This window comes from Aethalodelphis obliquidens, unplaced genomic scaffold (genome assembly GCF_003676395.1).
Source record: "Aethalodelphis obliquidens isolate GAN/ISIS:26980383/991018 unplaced genomic scaffold, ASM367639v1 scaffold2, whole genome shotgun sequence".
Classification (NCBI taxonomy): Eukaryota; Metazoa; Chordata; class Mammalia; order Artiodactyla; family Delphinidae; genus Aethalodelphis; species Aethalodelphis obliquidens.
In genome coordinates this window covers 23,385,152-23,406,739 of record NW_020837946.1, presented here as the reverse complement: position 1 = coordinate 23,406,739, position 21,588 = coordinate 23,385,152, and the positions used below count along the sequence as shown (strand labels likewise).

The window sequence follows — 21,588 nt, the reverse complement described above, 5'->3', positions numbered from 1 at the left end:
TGAAGAAAACAGGTTTTCTTTTTTTTTTTTTAGTTTCATAGTCTCAGTTACCTGAATAAAAGTTATTCCTTAAATTCCGTACTGAATAATTTTGTGCTCCTTATAAACATGCCTTCTAGTTTTAGATAAAGGACTTGCAGTTCCTTTTCCTAAGTTCCTTGTGGCATGCCAGCATTTGGCTGTGTGATCTCTGTTATTACTCAGATTGGCTGATCAACTAGAACCTTACTTAGTCAACTTTGAAAAGAACTTGGTTTATTGGTTAACTGGTGGTTCTTCGTAAATCCTGCTGTCCTTCACAATTATTTTAATATATTTAACTCTTTCCCTTTTCATTTTCTCATTTTGGCTTAATTTTTAAAGTATTTTATCTGTCTGTCATTTATCTACCTATTCTTCGTTCAGTTTGAACAGAAGTTGGTATGGCAGTAGAAATTCTTCAGATTAAATGTAATTCGCCCTGTAGTTAGGAAACAATGACTTGATTGTCATTTACTCTGAACTTTGGGAAAAAGACTAATTAATTGTTATTTAATCTGAATTTAAGGAATAAGATAAAACTTAGACTCACTTGGAGTAGTTATCAAAAAATTTTAAATGTACCATATTTTTTGACTATCAAAGTGATGCGCTTATTACAGAAAAATTTTAAATGATAAAATGTTTTAAAAATTATTCATAATTGCTACCACCTAGAGAGAATATTAATGTTTTAGTAGTCAAATTTCTTACCTGAAAAGGGTTTATAATTCTACATTTACTCTTGTCTGGTATGTAGAATAATAGAAAAATTCCTAGGAGAAACTATGAAATAGTGAATTATTGTCAGCTAGATGTTTGAAGTGATAGTTTTGTTACATTTTTCTGTGTTGTAATGGAAAGTAATATGTATCAAATATTTACAAGAAACTACACAGAAAGCACTTTAGTATTACATATTATGAGAGAAAACTTTTTTTGTGCAAATTATATAAGCTCAGAAAGTTTATCAGTGTGCTGGTTTTTATTATGTTTGTGTTAGCTGATGTTTGATTTCATATGAGGTTGCAATTTGAATACGATGATACCTATTTCCAAAGTAGGTATAAAAATACATATAATTGTATTTTATGATATCTTGTAATTTATGATAGGAAACTATGAATTCAGTAAGAACTTCTAGAAATTGGAAATGTTTTATGAAGTGAAAAACTGTGAAAGCTGACTTCAGCATCACAAACAGATGTCATATATAGTAGAGCAAAGGTTTTAGTTTAATTAATTGCTTTTTAAATTGGGTATTTTTTGTTGCTCAGAATTTCACTACAAGATGTCATTTTCTTATGACTATATATAGTATATGGTCTAGTTTAGAAAGATATATTATCATTTCAAATATAACCTCTTTCCCTTTATCTCTGTTACCTTTTTGTGAATTCCAATTAGATGTGTACTTGATCTCATTTTAGCTTCCTAATCTCTTAGATATTTTCTGTTTATCTCCCTGTCATAAACTATGGATAATTTCTTCAGAACATTTTTTTCAGTTAAGTAATTCTTTTTTCAGCTGTGTTTAATCTATAATGGAGTTAAGGACTGGCACAATATAGGTACTTACGTATTTGTTAAATGAATATATTCATGCATATCTGACAGTTAACCAGGGGCCTGAACATGTTCTGTTAACATTGATTGAATGTATGCATACATGAAGAAATGGTTGAATGGGTGAAATTTTGCACTGGGAGTACAATAACTATAATTTCTATGAGTGAAAATTTGTTTATTTATTTGATGTTTACTAAGGAATTGTATCTTCCTTAAGATAATGACTGTGCCCAAGTAAAATTTGGGAAACTGCATAGTAGCAGTCAGTACTATAGGCCTTTTCATTAACTAGCATTAGATGATAAGCATGAGGATCCTGTGATGTAGAAATGGACTTTGCCAGGGTGTTACTAAACATTAAGAAGCACTATGTGGAATTTGAAAATTATATGCACTTTTATGAATGTGACAAGGACCCAATGTTTGAGTCTCTCATTTGTTCTACAAATCTTTGTATAAAGTGATATTTATCTGATAGAGAGTGGGAATCATGTTTATTATTGGTACATTGAGAAATAATTAAGTGTTACTTTTCTTTCAATTACACATACACTATGCAATGTGTATTCTCATGTTTTGGTTGCAAATGTCGATTTTTTTCCTAAAATATTTTTATAAAGTATAAATTCTTGTAATTTCATTTTGATTGTGGAACAACTACATATCCTTATATATAAACCAAGCCCTTTTTGATTTTTTACTTTCATTTATCCTTACCATTTTGTTTGTTTCTTGCTTTTTATTTTATTTCTTTCACGAAGTGGTGCTTAGTAATGTTTTGCATGCTATCTGAGGTCTGCTCGTATTCCTAGAATTATCTACTGGAATCCTGGATTTCTCTCCTTACTGCTTTCTCCTTTCTTCCCTGTAGATATTACTATACAAATTCTCCTTATATGTAAAAGGGAACAAAAGGTAGTGACCTTCACAGGGTTAATGACAGGATTTCATGAAATAATACGTGTAAATTGTTTAGACCAGTACCTGTTAGATAGTAAAACATCAATGAGGCATAAATGCTAATGATTATTATTTTAAATTATTATCATTATCAGGCTTTCACTCTTGGCTGTTGAAGAGGAAAATACAATAAAAGAGAATTCGAAGTGAAAATTTTTCTCTAATCTCAATGAGCTGTAGTTGTTGCCTTTTCTCCACATTTTGACTTCCAGATGCTGTGGGGCTCTAACTTGTAGCACCGTAGAGCGAGGACATGCAGTCTGGATACCCTAGTGTTAGAAGTTTTAAAAGTACTTTCATGTAGTACTAACTTATGCAGCATTCGGCTTTTATGTTATTGTGGGGATTATTTTGATGGTTTTCTTCCTTGAAACTGGTACTGAATAGGAAAAATTAAATCAGGAAAGAAACTAAATGTTAGCATATGCTTCCTTACTTTATAACATCAGGATTCTTTGAGAGTCTTGACATTGAAATCATCCACATATTTTTGTGTTCATCATCTTTTCTCTATTATAAATTAATGTTATAAATTAGAACATTTAGTCACTTAATTATGAGTTAATAATGATTATAACCATATTAGTTATTTGAAATCAGCTGGCTGTTTAGAAATACAGGGGGAAATTATGTATACCTGAACATATATATGTATATGGAAAGATGTGAAAAAGAAACAGACTTTTCCTGTCACTTTTCTTTTTACCTCAGATGATTCCTTTATGTCCAGGAGACTGTGGGGACCAATGTTACAACTGTATTGGAATGTTACCCTGTTTTTTCTTTTCTTTTTTTCTCAACATTGTGAAGCATAGAGAATATTTTATTAATACAATATTCATTTAAAAATCTCTTTGTTTATTATACAGTTCCACTTGGGAAATTTTGTCATTGCTTAGCATTCTCTCCTTTGACTCCCTTCAACTTTTGTTTATAAACACATGAAACCTCATGATAACAGGAATTTAGATATAATGTTACTGGAGATTGGCTCACATGCTTTTCAACTGCTCGCAATGCTGTTTCACTAACCTTGCGGCAATGCCACCCTGCATTTTTGGGAAATGAATTTGAGACTTCATTTAAAACATTTTAGTATGATTTTAATATTATTAGTTTAATACTTCAAAAAATACGTGTATAATGAATTTGGCTTTCTTATTTTTTTGGTTATAATATTTCTTACAAACAGTATAAACATTAAGAGTAAACTGTATTATCTTATAGTTGTTCCGAATTGTGAAAAGGAAAATGCACCAGAAGGTCCTACTCAGAAAGGTCTTCGTGAAGCCAGAGAACAAAGCAAACGTAAAACAAAGATGAAAGTTAATACAAAGGTATGATATTTTTGTTTCCATTAATTCATACTTAACTCTCAGATATTCAGATTCACGGACTCGTATCATTATTATATTGGAAAAGTAATTTAGAAGTTATGTATTCCAAACCACTTGGTCTATAGATAGAAAATGGAGGTTCTTAAATGTTACTAGTAACTAGTTAATTGAGGGACACACATTTATTAGTGGCAGAGACAGCTCAGTGAATCACTCTGCCACTTACTCAAACTTAATCATGGCCATTTCTGCTCACCTGCTCACTCTTCTGCTTAAAATTACCTTTGTCCAAAAGAAATAACTATCAGATCATCCCTTATTTATTTTCTCATACTATAACTTCAAACTTTCATTAGTCTTTTCAAAAAGAAGAATGGAAAGAATTATACCCCATTTAAGAATCTCTTTATATCTGAGCGCCTTTGCTGTGCATCAGGATGAGAGTTAAAATCTTCCGTGATTACAGAAAAAATGATATTAAAAATGTCTGGTCTGGGGCTTCCCTTGTGGCGCAGTGGTTGCGAGTCCGCCTGCCGATGCAGGGGACACGGGTTCGTGCCCTGGTCCAGGAAGATCCCACATGCCGTGGAGCGGCTGGGCCCGTGAGCCATGGCCGCTGAGCCTGCGCGTCCGGAGCCTGTGCTCCGCAACGGGAGAGGCCACAACAGTGAGAGGCCCGCGTACTGCAAAAAAAATGTCTGATCAAAGAGATAAAAAATGAAGAAAGAAAATTACACAAAACCTATGAAGGGTTTAGTTTCTTGTCATGAAAATTGCATAAAAGTTTAGCTGAGGTAATGAATGTTTTTATAAATACCTTTGAGTTCTAAAATATCTGACATTTAAAAATGAAAGCATTTACAAATATAACTTTTTTAGTGTAGTAATGCTATAAGAACAACAGATTTTTATGAATTCAAATAATCATTTACTTAGCTAATATCTATAACATTTTTCTTCAAAGGTATGCACTGGAATCTAGTATCATATATAATATTTGAATAAAATATAGACTAAATGCTTTTAGGTTATACTAAGGCTTTGATAATAACTTTCTAGTGATATTTAGACTACTATTTTACTGTTCCTCTATCATCAATACTAATTTTTTAGGTTTATGGTATTTGAGGGAAATCCCCTCTTTTAGTCAGTCTGCCTCAGGTTCCCCATGTCTCCAAGGTCCCATCAGGACAGACCCTCTTTTGTCACCATAAAGCTTTCCCACTTCTCCGCCTGCCTGTAATTTGAGTCTCTGCCTAATGCAGTCAGTGGCAGTAGATGACTCCATTGCTGTCACTAAGTAGTGCTTGTTCTTGTTTGGATAATCTTTATCTCCACAGAGGCTAGTAAGTCAGGGAGCAAATAAAAGACTCGCAATAATAAAAAAAATTCAGAGTTAAGGATTCTGAGTGTGATAGTGGTGGTTGTCATGAGAAAGATTTTCATCTTCTGACGTGGCATAGGCATTCTTTTTCAGGTAGTAAGTCATACTTAGAAATGACTGTTTCAGGTCAGTAGTTAAATATATTCAGCTCTGTGTCATAATCAAAATTCCAAACTTGCATGAGTTTCTTCTTCATTTAAGAATGTGTGAAGGGTGACTGTGGGCTGTCTGTAAGTGGGTGACAGGATCAGCTGCCAGGGACATTGGAACAGAGCAGGCAGGAAGGCTGGGCAGGCCATAGCCCCAACAGTGGCCAAATAAATAGAGAAATTTTGGAACTTTGGGATTAAAGCATAGTATATTTGACAGAGGCTGCCTTTCCTTTCCCACACCCCACCCTCACATCCTACCATTCTCTCCTATGGTATGGTGCCAGATCTCATGTGTGTCAGGGGCAGGGGTGCTCTAATGTCATTCCAAGCTTTGCTCTTGTCTTCAATCTCAACATGTAAGTGTGCATCTCTTAAGATAGTTTGCCTCCTTTCATTAGCAATCAATTCTTGGGTTTTAGTCTACATATAAAAGTTTTATCGTGTGTCCTCTGTATAAAAGTGAAGAAAAAATAGGGTAGGAGGAATGTTTTATTCACTTTTGCAATTTTAAAAGCAGTTATTTAATGAATTTTTCTGACATTTTGCCTTTTCATTCAGGCAAAGTCAGGAAATCATTTTGGGTTTAAGTCAGAAAAAACTAGTTTAGATCGTTTGAACAAAATAACCTTAATACATGGAATTGATTACATAGGTGACAGAAGAGCTAAGATGTCATCTAGGGGACAGGAAGACAACTCAGAGAGTGTCAACGGCAGGACACTTTTTTTGTGTTGGAGGCACAGTGGGAGAGCATTGTTACCAGCCTCGAGGAACTGGGTCCATCAGGTAGGAGGACTGTGAAGGAGGAGGCTGTCTTGTAGGAGCTGGAGATATGCGAGGGATGCAGGGCATGGGGGGAGGAACTTCTAACACACAATACCAGGGGAGGGATTAGAAAAAAACTCATTAATTAATATGTATGTGACAGAAATATTTATAGCTGAATAGTTTATTTCCAGCCATGACATATACTTGATATACTTCTTCCTTCTTTTAGTTCTCATTCAGGGTTTGTGTTTTGCTTAGCCAGTGCTCATTGGAGTTCTTTATGTGGTGAGTGGACCCATATCTTTAATCCTGAAAGGTCTGAGTATTTAGTGGTCCTGCTATCTTGGATTGTTATAGTTTTCCATTGATATTTACTACTTAACGTGGATGTACTAAGGGTGTCCCAGATTTTTTTCTGGGTTCCAGAAGGTCCTCTCCAAATCCATCATTTAGCAGCAACCATGTCAAAAAGTACAAAACAGTCACACAAATCTCTGAATCACTAGATGTCAGACTTAGTTTTAATCTGATGGTGCCTTCCCTCTGTGCCACAATAGATGCACCTTTCTCTTTTGAACTAAGCCATTGAATAGCAGAGCCTAAGGTTGCTGGCACAGGAGGCAAACTCTTTGCAGGTTGGTTATGAGATGTAATAATTAGAGGGGCTACATCTGTTGCTGTGAACCCTTGGTTTCTGTGACTGTGTGAGAACAACACTGGTGGCGTTTCTAAACTAACACTGCAGCTGATTTTTTAATAAGCTATTCTGCTATTCCATCAGGGCATCTGTTTCTGCGGGATGGCCTATCATTAATTCTGTGGGTGTTAGCCCATAACCATATTTCTTTTACTGTAAAATGCATACTTTGGTCATAAGCATGAATTGTATTTCATGACAATGTATAAGGGAATTTCTAAGTATTTGGATTGTGGTGCACTCAGAGCAGTGAAAGCAAATATCCCATCTGAAATAGTAGTTGCCATTGTAGACCACGCCTTACTAATTTTACAGTAATCCACAGTCATTTTGTGAGATCCATCAATTTTCTGCAAAGGCTGAACTGGTAATTAATGAGGATGCGATGGATATCTATCCTCTATATCTTTCCACTACTTTATTGTGGCACACATTTCTGTAATTCCCACAGGACTGTGATTTGCTTTTAGTTTACTCTTTTGGTAGGTTAATTTCTAGGGCTTCTGCTTGATCCTTCCTACCATAGTAGCACTTACTTCATAAAACAGTGAGCCAATGAGGAGATTTTACTAATTGACTAGTATGTCTATTCCAGGTGTACAGTCAGAAACTGAGGAAGTAACCAGGGAACAAGTCCACAAACCCACTGGGTTTACTGCGAAACAGACTGGAGCCAAAATACCATTTATCATGAGGCTATCATAACCTCCTAGTCTGACTATTGGATGGTGTTTTTATGTTTCCAGTAAAGGGAATGCACTCAAAGTTAATATCTAATTATCTCTGAAAGGTCTAAGGTAAAAGAATTGCCCTTGTAAATGGCTACTGTCCCTTCAGGGAAGACTTGGAAGGTGATTTAGAGTCATGTTTTTGTTTCCTAAGTGAACCTTGCATGATATGATGAATACATATTTGTCCAGTGAAAACAGATCAGTAACCCCTCCAAAATGAGAGGTTCAAAATAATGTCTGCCACCAGGTGGCAGGCTGGCTTTGCATGGTGAGGCGCCATAGCAAGGGTTCCACGTTGGCTTCTGCTGTTGGCAAGCTGGACATTTAAAAGCACTGAGTGGTGGCCAATAAATTTTGCTTAGGGAAAGTCCTTGTTACTGAGCCTGTGCATAGTCTTCATACTTGAAGACTTCATAGCTTATCGGGCCAGAGCAGTAGGGGGTCCTCTTTGGCAGAATTATAATCCAGTGACTGTCCATTGGTAGCAGAGATGGCATATCATGCAAGCCCATCTAGAAACTAGGCTAGATGTTTTTTCTTTCTCTGTTACCTGGTCATTGTGAACTCACAAAGCCATAGGTATAGTAGGACATATGGCATTGAAACGAGAGTGGAAATTTGGGATTTTAAGCTGCCAGCTCATGTAATTTACTTGTACCTTTCTGAAGTGCTCAAGCACAATTTCAATTATAATTATTCCTTTTTAAGATGAACTGGGATTTTTTGCATGTCCAGAATCATGGCTTTGAGGACATACAGCATTCCTAGGTCATGAAAAATAACTCAGGTCATAAGTCCTTAGACTCTACCAGAGCTCAGGAGCATACTGGGATCTGACTCCTTTTAAAGGAGAACTGATAGGAATAGTGATCAACAGAGATGAGCATGCCTTTTCTCTAGAAGTCTAGAGGTCAGTACTGCAGTTCTGCTGGAGCTGTTTATAGTCTTTCTTACAGCATCCTTATTTTCCACAGATAATTTGAGCACCATTGGATCTGCTGGGCTATAAGACCGAAGGGGCAGGTAGGATGTCTTGTATCATACCCTGGACCTGTTGCAAAAGTTTTCTTGGTCCAGACATCATTTAAACTATGTTCTTTGTTCAAGATAGAGGATACAATAAGCAGCAGCTTGCCTTTTGTTTAGAAGCATTATCTCAACATGCTCTAGTGAGAATTTTCTTGGTGTTTATTTCTTCTCTGGCACACATGTGTCTTATAAAGACATCTAGGGTACTTGCCACTTCTTGCTCACCAGACCCATTTAGGGTGATTTCATTTATATAGTGGAAAGTATAAGATGATCAGGATTACTATAATTTGATGGTGAATAGAGAAATTTACATGGCCCTGAGGGAAAGGAGTTACGTTTACTTCTGTCTTTGCCATGTAGAGGTAGGGGATTATATGGGAATATAATGGTAACTGCCACATCGACATCCTTTGGCAAATTTCTGCCAGCACTCCCCCTGCCCTGCCTCAGTTTGCAATATTATTTTTGGTTATATTGATCAGAGAAGGGAGCAGTTTCAGAGCCATTCACTTGGCATTTCCAACTACAGCAACCTTTATTCCATAGGTCAAGAACTAATGATGGAGTTCTGACAGTTACCATGTATGTTCTTGCAAATTACTTATTTGGAGACTAAGGAAATGACAAGCAGGTGGGTTCATGGTTCCTATCTCAGGAGCCAGACCTGAGCCAATACTTTATTACCTGGTCTCCATATTCCTCAATGCTAATGGGGGGCATCATAACACTGTACATTCTTGAGTATCAATACCATGCTAGACCCTATTTCAACAATTTCAAATGTGTGGGGTATTCCTTCTTCTTCTGTGTGTGTAGCTGTCTGAGTAAATTATCATATATACTTGCTTTTGTGTTGTAGGATCCTTCTTCCTAGAGGCCTGGCCAAAAGGTTCAGTGTGTAAAAACTGGCTCGGGTCTGGAAATCAGGCAAGAGATTGTGGCTTTTTATGGGATGGCTGCCTTCAGCATCTTGATAATCAATCCTCAATTTCTTCTTGTTATACAGACTGAGCATTACCCTTGTTGGATTCCCATATTTCCCAAGCATTACCTTTGCTGGCCTGTAAGGATGTTGATTCTATTAATTATCTCCCTAGCTGTCTCTGGATCAGGCTCTCGCATAGCTACTCTGATCTTTTCCATAATTGTGCCCACCTTGCTTTTGATATTTACGTGCTCCCATCGGACCTTTCTTTTCACGGGCTCCTGTCATTCCCATTGGTTTCAGGGACCCTGGTTCTCTAATAACATCTACCATCATCCTAGAGGACAGCCACAACTGAGTTTCTCAGTGATGTTGCTGCCCCCCTCTCCAGCACAATCTTTGATGTTTTCATAGTTGCTATAGCCTCTGGACATCCTGTGGTTATCTCATGGGTTTTTCAGCCTTGAATAGTATGCCCACTGTCACATGCTCATTTATCTGAGTCTTTTGATGCTTTTTTCCACTATTTTTCATGGTAGATTTGGCATTTCTACTTTATTTAGCTAGGCCATCACTTTTTTGAAGCTTTTAGGAGCCCTCCTAGCATCTTACTAACACCAGCGTCTTTCCCAGGGGGCTAAATGCTATGTCAGAGGAGAGTAGTCCCATATTTATAAATTCTCCCTTGTCCAACTTTATGTTCTAGCTCCTTTGCCTCAACAGCCTCAGAATATAGGCCTACATGTACTCTCTTGGCACTCATAGGTACATGTTGGCTAATTCCTACAATTCCTTTGGGAGTAGTTCTTTTTCTGTCTAAACAGAGTCAGTACTTCCCTGGCTAGGTTATATTGTAAATTAAATGGATTTTGGTCAGTTGTCCAGTGATGAGGTGGGGAATATATTGTAAGAGGGGTATGAGCTGTCTTGCAAGGCAGAGGACTGAATTGCTTTTGGTCAAGGGAGGCATGCTAGCCTTTAACAGGGAGGATCAGGCCACTTTTTAGGTTTACAGAATAAAGGGAAATCTGAAGACAAGATTTTCAAGTGGCTTGTCTCAGATTTCTCTGTACCATCTCTATCTACTCTGTATATTTCCTCATGATTTTCTATCAAGCTATGTTCTTGTTGTCAAAATAAAACATTAAAAAAGAAAATATTTCATAAATACTATAGATGACTCAAATTAACTTGAGTTTTATTCTATAACTCTTTTTTGGAACTGAGAATACATTAATTTTCTCCACTAAATCCATGTAATAGAGTTGCTATTCCTAAAATGACTTTTCTAATTCCATAATATATTTTCAATTATAACTTCTTTGCTGATGACTTTCAAACCTACATATTGCCATACTCAGCTTTTATAATAATTTCCATTTTGATATAGTACCATTACCTCAAAATTAACATGACAATTCACAAATCATCATATTTCATAAATAGGCTAATTTCTTCATTTTTAAAATGCCTTTTAATAGTGTTTGCATTCTACTAATTCAGTCAGTTGAAAAATATGACATTATCATCTTTGATCCTATCCTTCCAGTGTCTCCCAAGCTCCCATTGATGCCTTTTTCACATTAATTGGCAGCTTCTGCACTTAAAAAAAATAAATTTATTTATTTTATTTATTTGTTTTTGGCTGTACTGAGTCTTTGTTGCTACGTGCGGGCTTTCTCTAGTCGCGGCGAGCGGGGCCTACTCTTCATTGTGGTGCGCGGGCTTCTCATTGCGGTGGTTTCTCTTGTTGTGGAGCACGGGCTCTAGGTGCATGGGCTTCAGTATTTGTGGCTCATGGGCTCAGTAGTTGTGGCTCGCGGGCTTAGTTGCTCCAAAGCATGTGGGATCTTCCCAGACCAGGGATCAAACCCGTGTCCCCTGCATTGGCAGGTGGATTCTTAACCACTGCGCTACCAGGGAAGCCCAGATTCTGCATTTTTAAATGGAGGTGGGGGTGGTGAAGGGAGATTTAGGGGTTCAAAATCTGATTGTAAAGGGTCTAACAAACTTATCTGGAAGCTTCATTCGCAGAGCAAATTTACTTAAATTAATGTTTATTTTGGTTGGATTTGGGGGATCTGGTAGAGGTTATAGGGGACTTTCAAAAACCACCTTCAAACCACCTATTGCTCTACTCCTTTTTCCTTTTAATTATGACTCCCACCCTTCTAAAGCTGGTCTCTGTGGACTACCTTAGCTGCTTCCTAGACTGTTCTCCAGTAGTCCATTCCGTGTGGTATTGAATAATTCTTCCTTAAATGTGCCTTTGTAAACTGGATTAATCCTCCTTAGACAATTGTATATATTTACTTCTCAAGCCAGTTAGCTATCTGGCTTCCTGATATTCCATGTTAATTTCTCTGTATTTTTCTATAACATATGAGATTGTACTCTAAAGTAAATTCTTACGGTTTAAACTATCTTTTTTTGAATTAAGGAAACGAATTGTGTTAATAGTGGAAAAGTGGTTTTTCTTCTCTCTTTAAGCCAATCAGTGAGTTACTAAAATAGTCAACGGGTTAGTTTTTGTGAAGATAACTATACTTTATAACATACTTTCTTTCTATCTGTGAAATATATTTTACTCGAAAAGAAATAAGAATCATTATGCAGTTAATTGAATGTCTTTTGCAATCCCATAAGTCACAGTTAAGAGAAAGAAATTACTACTTTAATGAGACTTTGAATGATTATGCAGGTGAAACTTTAAATGTATCAACATATTTATTAAAGAGAAGTGAAATAGAAGAATTCCATATAGATTTGAATAGACTTAAATAGATTTGAGTAGATTTAAAAGGTAATATTAGATGTAGAATGTATTTTTTCATTGTAGAGGGAAAAAAAGAGAATCACATGGAATCCACTGTAGTTCAAATATGTTGCTTTAATTACTTGCTGAAGAGTTAAATTTGGAGCTAGATTACAATTTTTGTATGTTAAAAATCTACCACACACTTTGTGTCCTGACCTGTGTACTCAGTGATGATTCAGGAAAAGTGATAAAACACACACACACACACACAAAACATACCACTGAAAGTATTTCAAGAAATCGGGGAAAATATTAGGAAAGATAAGGGACTGCTAACTGTCCCTTCCATCCTTTTGCTGCCTGATTTATTTCTTAACCTCTTTGGGGTTGGAGTATAGACATGCTCTTTTAAATGAAAAAATCCTATCTAGATTGTTATGCTTCTATCTGAACACAGATTAATATTTTAATACCCCTTATATGTTTTTGTTGGAAACCATGCTTTAAAGTATTGTAAAAATATTATCAAGAAAACATTAATAATTTTTATCCAAATGGGTAAGAACAGAGGACAAGCTGGGAAGGATATATAAACATTGCAATATGTACAACAAAATTTACACAATATTTTATATCTTAAATATTTAAAAATCAAATTTAGAAATAGATACCTGTTACATTTTGGGAAATATTCATGTTTTCTTTATATTTAAATAGAATTTAAGAATCTTATTAAAGGAGCAATTAAAAAGCCTATACTAAAATTTGTAGATTACTTACGCAGCCAAAAGCTGGTTTAGCAACAACTATTCAGAGCTTATTATAAGGAAAACTTTAGCTAAATTTTAGATATTTCCCTAAAAATAGCTTTTAATTACAGTTAATAATTTAAGTTACATTATTTTTTAATCATTTAATTTTGTTTATTAATCAATAAACATGTAATATAAGAATGGCTTTTCAAAACCTAGCTTATACTACCAATATAGTTATTAAAATAACTACTTTCTCATAAGCTATGGATGAGTTTTCATATGCTATTGATTAGTTTTTATACTTGTCCATTTATCCTAACTTCTTTTAGGTCTTAGAAATTGTGCATGTATATATGTGTATCTCTATATATCACATATATGTTTTGTTAAGGGAGAAAATTACTTTTTATCCTTAATTTAATACTTTTATAACTTATTCTTGTATGAGTTAACTATCACAATCCATTTTTTTCCTTCAGCATAGCGTCTGTGTAGCATGTACTTTGTCAGAAACTGTTTTAGAGTTTGAATTATTTGGAAGCCTAGTCTGTATGTGAAACCCAGGTCTACCACTTATTACTTGTACAAACCTGGGCAAATTCTTGACTTATATGCTTCCATCTTTATAAATTGGGAAGAATAATATGTGCATCAACAGGTGTTTGTCATGATTCAATGAAATAACATAAGTAATATATCTAGCACAGTACCTGTTACAGAGTTGATATGAATTAAAGGATAGTGTTCCTGTAGAAAAGGTTATTTACCAGGAGAAGATAAATAATACTTAATTGCTAATACTATTTTATTCTTTTGTGTTAAACATGATATGGGTAACACTGAATAGAAGTCTGTTAACACTTCTAGATTCATTACTTTTTTAACCATTTTTGTCATTTTATTATATAATGGCCTGAATAATTTAGCAATAGCTTTCTTTGATTGTATGTGGTTTCCCTGATTCAGATTTTATCCGCACTGAGATATGGACATTAGTGCATTAAGGTGGCTAATTCTGATCTTCTAATGTTTACATGTTTGCTGTTATATGTGTGAAAGTGCTACTATGCTTATAAAAATTGTACACAACTCTCAACTTCTTTAGGTGCTATTTTATATTTTGATTCACTTAATGAAAACATGGAATCTTATTTAATATCTTTGCCATGATATCTGTTGGTGTTTATATGAAATAGATTATAGTTTAAATATAATGATATGAAAATGTAAAGAGGAGAGAAAGGTCCCTTCAACTCTGGTATGTCAGCGTATGTCATCATGTTGTGTTTTGCCACACTGGCCATGGTAATGGTGCACTTCAAAAGCAATTAAACACACTTACATGCTGATACCTTGCCTTATTAGAGCGAGTTTAGTCGCATTTTGTATTGTATTCTTGAATATTGCTAAGCAGTTATTACTGCTTTTGCCTGAAGTATTGTGATTCTGGCACCAACCAAGGATCTGGTTGACATTTGGCCAATAATTATGAATATTACATTAAAATGTTAAATCATTCTATTTACCAGACATAAAGTTGAAAAAAAGGAAATTAGTTTTGTATTATTTTTAGAGTTTAGAAATATGGAATGCATTAAAAAGTCTAAAACCATGCGCAAATAGGAATTTTAATGCCTATAATTTGATATGTTTTATTTAATGTTTTTATGTTTTGTTTAATGTTTTAATAATTTTGAATGTTTTTAACAGTTGAAATAATTCATTAAAAATCCCTAAGGAAATATATCAATCAAAATATTTATTCATAATATCGTGCCATGTTAAATGTATAAGGATTAAGTCAACTTGTTTATAATTCTGATCTGAGTAGAAAATCAAATAAATGGAAATACATTATTACACTAAATATATTCTGCTTTACATAAAAAGGAGTAGATGTTAATCAGAATGATAGTAATTAAGAAATACTAATTATTCTCAGGTTTTTAACTCTCCTATTTATTTTGAATTATGCGTAAGCATGAAGGATTTAGAAAATACAATAATGAGATTGCAATGAAAAAAATGCTTAGGTTTTTACATTTTCAAAACTTCAGTCAATATCAATATCTACAGTTTAAAATATAAATGTGTTCAAGTAATATTTCCTTAATCTAATATACTGTATTTGACTATAATATATAAATTATATGTTATATGTATTTACATATATATATATATATATAAATAACATAAATGCAAGTTATAGACTATGTATCTAGTCTTATACAACTTGCTTTTTCTTTTTGGTGTTTTATTTCTAAGATTCTTCCACATTCTTATATGAGGCTTGTAATTCATTTCACACTATTTACTTTTCTCTTCTGTTATTAATGGATGTTCAAGTTGTTTTCAAAATCCTGGTCCAATAAACATGCTGCCATGAATATTCTTATACACACCTCCAGGTGCACATATGCAAAGTTTTCTGTAGGATATTAATCTAGGAGTGGAATTGTTGGAGAGATGAGGATTTAACTAGATGATGTCATATTCTTCTTGAAATTAGTTGGACATGTCTACAAACCCATACATAGAATTCCTCTTACTCTATGTCCTTTCCAACACTTGGTATTACCAGGGTTCTTTATTTTTGCCAATCTAATAAGTAAAACATGTTACCACATGGGGTCTTAATTTTCATTTTTCTGATTAATAATTAAATTTAACAGGTTCCCTTTTGTTTACAGACATTTCATATGTTAGATGCTTTGAAATGTCAGTTCATATCTTTTGCCCATTTTTTATTAGGTTCTTGATCTCTGAAGAATATTTGCAGTGTATTTTAGGTATTGATTCCTAGGTCCGTTGCATGATTGTAGAAATCTTGTCACAGATGGTGACTTATATTTTCTATTTCTTTATAGTGTCTTTAATGAATAAAAGTTCTTCATTTTTTTATGTTTTACACCTTAAATATATATGATTTTTATTTTTAAAAAAGTAACCCAGCTAAAAGTTCTTCATTTTAATGTAGGTAAATTTATCAATACTTTCTTTTATGGTAACACTTATTGTCATTTGCGTAAGAGATCCTTTCCTACGCCAAAATCAGAATGCTTTGCTTGAATATTTTCTTTTAGTAATTTTGTTTATTATATTTCCTTTTACCAAATAATTTGTGGGTAATTCCTAAAAATATAGGTATTCTCTTACATACACACAATATGATATTTATTTTTTTATCTTATTTTTTAAACATCTTTATTGGAGTATAATGGCATTAAATGGTGTGTTAGTTTATGCTGTATAACGAAGTGTATCAACTATACATATATCCCCATATCTCTTCCCTCTCTCCCTATCCTACCCCTCTAGGTGGACACAAAGCACCTAGCTGATCTCCCTGTGCTATGTGGCTGATTCCCACTAGCTATCTATTTTACATTTGGTAGTGTATATATGTCCATGCCACTCTCTCATTTCGTCCCAGCTTACCCTACCCTCTCCCCATGTCCTCAAGTCCATTCTCTATGTCTGCATCTTTATTCCTGTCCTGCCCCTACGTTCTTCAGAACCACTTTTTCTTTTCTTTTGGATTCCATATATATGTGTTAGCTTACGGTATTTGTTTTTCTCTTTCTGACTTACTTCCCTCTATATGACATACTCTAGGTCCATCCACCTCATTACAAATAACTCAATTTTGTTTCTTTTATTGGCTGAGTAATATTCCATTGTATATATGTGCCACATCTTCTTTATCCATTCATCTCTTGATGGACACTTAGGTTGCTTCCATGTCCTGGCTATTGTAAATAGAGCTGCAATGAACATTGTGGTACATGAATCTTTGAATTATGGTTTTCTCAGGGTACATGCCCAGTGGTGGGATTGCTGTGTCGTATGGTAGTACTATTTTTATTTTTTTAAGGACCCTCCATACTGTTCTCCATAGTGGCTGTATTAATTTACATTCCCACCAACAGTGCAAGAGGGTTCCCTTTTCTCCACACCCTCTCCAGCATTTATGGTTTGTAGATTTTTTTGATGATGGCCATTCTGACTGGTATGAGGTGATACCTCATTGAAGTTTTGATTTACATCATTCTCTAATGATTACTGATGTTGAGCATCCTTTCACGTGTTTGTTGGCAATCTGTATAACTTCTTTGGAGAAATGTCTATTTGGGTCTTCTGCCCATTTTTCTATTGGGTTGTTTGTTTTTTTGATACTGAGCTGCATGAGCTGCTTGTAAATTTTGGAGATGAATCCTTTGTCAGTTGCTTCATTTGCAAATATTTTCTCCCAGTCTGAGGGTTGTCTTTTGGTCTTGTTTATGGTTTCCTTTGCTGTGCAAAAGCTTTGAAGTTTCATTAGGTCCCATTTGTTTATTTTTGTTTTTATTTCCATTTCTCTAGGAGGTGGGTCAAAAAGGATATTGCGGTGATTTATGTCATAGAGCATTCTGCCTGTGTTGTCCTCTAAGAGTTTTATAGTGTCTGGCCTTACATTTAGATCTTTAATCCATTTTGAGTTTATTTTTGTGTATGGTGTTAGGGAGTGTTCTAACTTCATTCTTTACATGTAGCTGTCAGGTTTTCCCAGCACCACTTATTGAAGAGGCTGTCTCCTTCAGTTTGTTAATATGGTGTATCACATTGATTGATTTGCGTATATTGAAGAATCCTTGCATTCCTGGAATAAACCCCACTTGATCATGGTGTATGATCCTTTTAATGTGCTTTTGGATTCTGTTTGCTAGTATTTTGTTGAGGATATTTGAATCTGTGTTCATCAGTGAAATTGGCCTGTAGTTTTCTATTTTTGTGACATTTTTGTCTGGTTTTGGTATCAGGATGATGGTGGCCTCGTAGAATGAGTTTAGGAGTGTTCCTCCCTTGGCCATATTTTGGAAGAGTTTGAGAAGGATAGGTGATAGCTCTTCTCTAAATGTTTGATAGAATTCAGTTGTGAAGCCATCTGGTCCTGGGCTTTTGTTTGTTGGATAATTTTTACTCACAATTTCATTTTCAGTGCTTGTGATTGAACTGTTTATATTTTGTATTTCGTCCTGGATGAGTCTTGGAAGTTGTGCTTATCTAAGAATTTGTCCATTTCTTCCAGGCTGTTCATTTTATTGGCATAGATTTGCTTGTAGTAATGTCTCATTATCCTTTGTATTTCTGCAGTGTCAGTGGTTACTTCTCCTTTTTCATTTCAAATTCTACAGATTTGAGTCTTCTCCCTTTTTTTCTTGATGAGTCTGGCTAATAGTTTATCATTATTTTTTATCTTCTCAAAGAACCAGCTTTTAGTTTTACTGATCTTTGCTATCGTTTCCTTCATTTCTTTTTCATTTATTTCTGATGTGATCTTTATGATTTCTTTCCTTCTGCTAACTTTGGAGTTTTTTGGTTCTTCTTTCTCTAATTGCTTTAGGTATAAGTTTAGGTTGTTTATTTCAGGTGTTTCTTGTTTTTTGAGGTAGGATTGTATTGCTATAAACTTCCCTCTTAGAACTGCTTTTGCTGCATCCCATAGGTTTTGGGTTGTCATATTTTCATTGTCATTTGTTTCTAGGTATTTTTTGATTTCCTCTTTGATTTCTTCAGTGATCTCTTGGTTATTAAGTAGTGTCTTGTTTAGCCTCCATGTGTTTGTATTTTTTACAGATTTTTTCCTGTAATTGATAATCTAGTCTCATAGCGTTGTGGTCAGAAAAGATACTTGATAGAATTTCAATTTTCTTAAATTTACTAAAGCTTGATTTGTGATCCAAGATATGATCTATCCTGGAGAATGTTACATGAGCTCTTGAGAAGAAAGTATATTCTGTTGTTTTTGGATGGAATGTCCTATAAATATCAATTAAGTCCATCTTGTTTAATGTATCATTTAAAGCTTGTGTTTCTTTATTTATTTTCATTTTGGATGAGCTGTCCCTTGATGAAAGTGGGGTGTTAAAGTCCCCTACTATGATTGTGTTACTGTCGATTTCCCCTTTCATGGCTGTTAGCTTTTGCCTTGAGGTGCTCTTATGTGGGGTACATAAATATTTACAATTGTTATATCTTCTTCTTGGATTGTTCCCTTGATCATTATGTAGTGTCCTTCTTTGTCTCTTCTAATAGTCTTTATTTTAAAGTCTACTTTGTCTGATATGAGAATTGCTACTCCAGCTTTTTTTGATTTCCATTTGCATGGAATATCTTTTTCCATCCCCTCACTTTCAGTCCGTATGTGTCCCTAGGTCTGAAGTGGGTCTCTTGTAGACAGCATATATGTGGGTCTTATTTTTGTATCCGTTCAGCCAGTCCATGTCCTTTGGTTGGAGCATTTAATCCACTTGTATTTAAGGTAGCTATTGATATGTATGTTCTTATTACCATTTTCTTAATTGTTTTGGGTTTGTTATTGTAGGTCTTTTCCTTCCCTTTTGTTTGCTGCCTAGAGAAGTTCCTTTAGCATTTGTTGTAAAGCTGGTTTGGTGGTGCTGAACTCTCTTACCTTTTGCTTGTCTGTAAAGGTTTTAATTTCTCCATCAAATCTCAATGAGATCCTTGCTGGGTAATCTTGGTTGTAGGTTTTTCCCTTTCATCACTTATAATATGTCCTGCCACTCCCTTCTGGCTTGCAGAGTTTCTGCTGAAAGATCAGCTGTTTACTGTATGGGGATTCCCTTGTATGTTATTTCTTGTTTTTCCCTTGCTGCTTTTAATATTTTGTCTTTAATTTTTGAAAGGTTAATTAATATGTGTCTTGGCATGTTTCTCCTTGGATTTATCCTGTATGGGACTCTCTGTGCTTCCTGGAGTTCATTGACTATTTCCTTTTCCGTATTAGGGAAGTTTTCAGCTATAATCTCCTCAAATGTTTTCTCAGTCCCTTTCATTTTCTCTTCTTCTGAGACCCCTATAGTCTGAATTTTGGTGCATTTAATATTGTCCTAGAGGTCTCTGAGACTGTCCTCAGTTCTTTTCATTCTTTTTTCTTCATTCTGCTCTGCAGTAGTTCTTCCCAGTATTTTATCTTTTAGGTCACTTGTCCGTTTTTCTGCCTCATTTAGTCTGCTATTGATTCTGTCTAGAGAAGTTTTAATTGCATTTATTGTGTTGTTCATCATTGTTTGTTTGCTCTTTAGTTCTTCTAGTTTCTTGTGAAACGTTTTTTGTATTTTCTCCATTCTGTTCCCAAGAATTTGGATCACCTTTACTACCATTACTCTGAATTCTTTTTCAGGTAGACTTCTTATTTCCCTTTAATTTGTTTGGTCTGGTGGGTTTTTACATTGCTTCTTCATCTGCTGTGTGTGTTTCTGTGTCTTCTCATTTTGCTTTTCTTACTGTGTTCGGGATCTCCTTTTTGCAGGCTGCAGTTTCGTAGTTCCCGTTGTTTTTGATGTCTGCCCCCCTTGGCTAAGGTTGGTTGCTGGGTTGGGTAGGCTTCCTGGTGGAGGGGACTGGTGCCTCTGTTCTGGTGGTTGAGGTTGTATCTTGTCTTTCCGGTGTGCAGGACCACATCCGGTGATGTATTTTGGGGTGTCTGTGACCTTATTATGATTTTAGACAGCCTCTCTGCTAATGGGTGGGGCTGTGTTCCTGTCTTGCTAGTTGTTTTGCATAGGGTATCCAGCAGTGTAGCTTTCTGGTTGCTGAGTGGAGCTGGGTCTTAGCATTGAGATAGAGATCTCTGGGAGAACTTTTGACATTTGATATTACGTGGAGCTGGGAGGTCTCTGGTGGACCAATATCCTGAACTCGGCTCTCCCACCTCAGAGGCACAGGCCTGACACCTGGCTGGGGCACCAAGACCCTGTCAACCACACGGCTCAGAAGAAAAGGGAGAAAAAAACACAAAGAAAGAGTGAAAAAATAAAGTTATTAAAATAAGAAATAAAAAAATTATTGAAAATAAAAAAAAATTTTAAAGTAATAAAAAATAAAAAAGAAAGAAAGAAGAGAGCAACCAAACCAAAAAAGAAATCCACCAATGATAACAAGCACTAAAAACTATACAAAATGAAAAAAAAACCAGACAGGCGGAACCCTAGGACAAATGGTAAAAGTGAAGCTATACAGACAAAATCACACAAAGAAGCATACACATACATGGGCACAAAAAGAGAAAAAGGAAAAAATATGTATTATAAAAAGAAAAGAAAAAAGCAACCCAATCAATAAACAAATCTACCAGTGGTAATAAGCTGTATATACTAAACAAAAAAAACCTTAAAACCAAAACCAAATTAGATGCATAAAGCAAACCCCAAGTCTACAGTTCCTACCAGAATCCACCGCCTCAATTTTGGAATGATTTGTTGTCTATTCAGGTATTCCAGAGATGCAGGGTATATCAAGTTGATTGTGGAGATTTAATCCGCTGCTCCTGACGCTGCTGGGAGATATTTCCCTTTCTCTTTGTTCGCACAGCTCCTTGGGTTTAGCTTTGGATTTGGCCCTGCTTCTGCGTGTAGGTCACCGGAGGGCTCTGTTCCCCACCCAGACAGGACGGGGTTAAAGTAGCAGCTGATTAGAGGACTCTGGCTCACTCATGTCGGG

General features: G+C 35.1%; 1 protein-coding gene across 4 annotated transcripts in view; it reads left to right on the top strand.

Annotated features, from left to right (window-relative positions):
• Positions 1 to 21,588, top strand: part of SPAG16 (sperm associated antigen 16) — a 325,936-nt gene that overhangs the window by 54,510 nt on the left and 249,838 nt on the right. For 3 of the 4 annotated variants that reach the window (XM_027122178.1, XM_027122197.1, XM_027122173.1), the window contains one exon: positions 3,775 to 3,884. In XM_027122178.1, the coding sequence (XP_026977979.1) occupies positions 3,775 to 3,884 (110 nt within the window). Of the gene's footprint in view, positions 1 to 3,774; positions 3,885 to 6,072; positions 6,277 to 21,588 lie in introns of those variants that run through there. The other variant, XM_027122187.1, reaches the window with a different exon arrangement.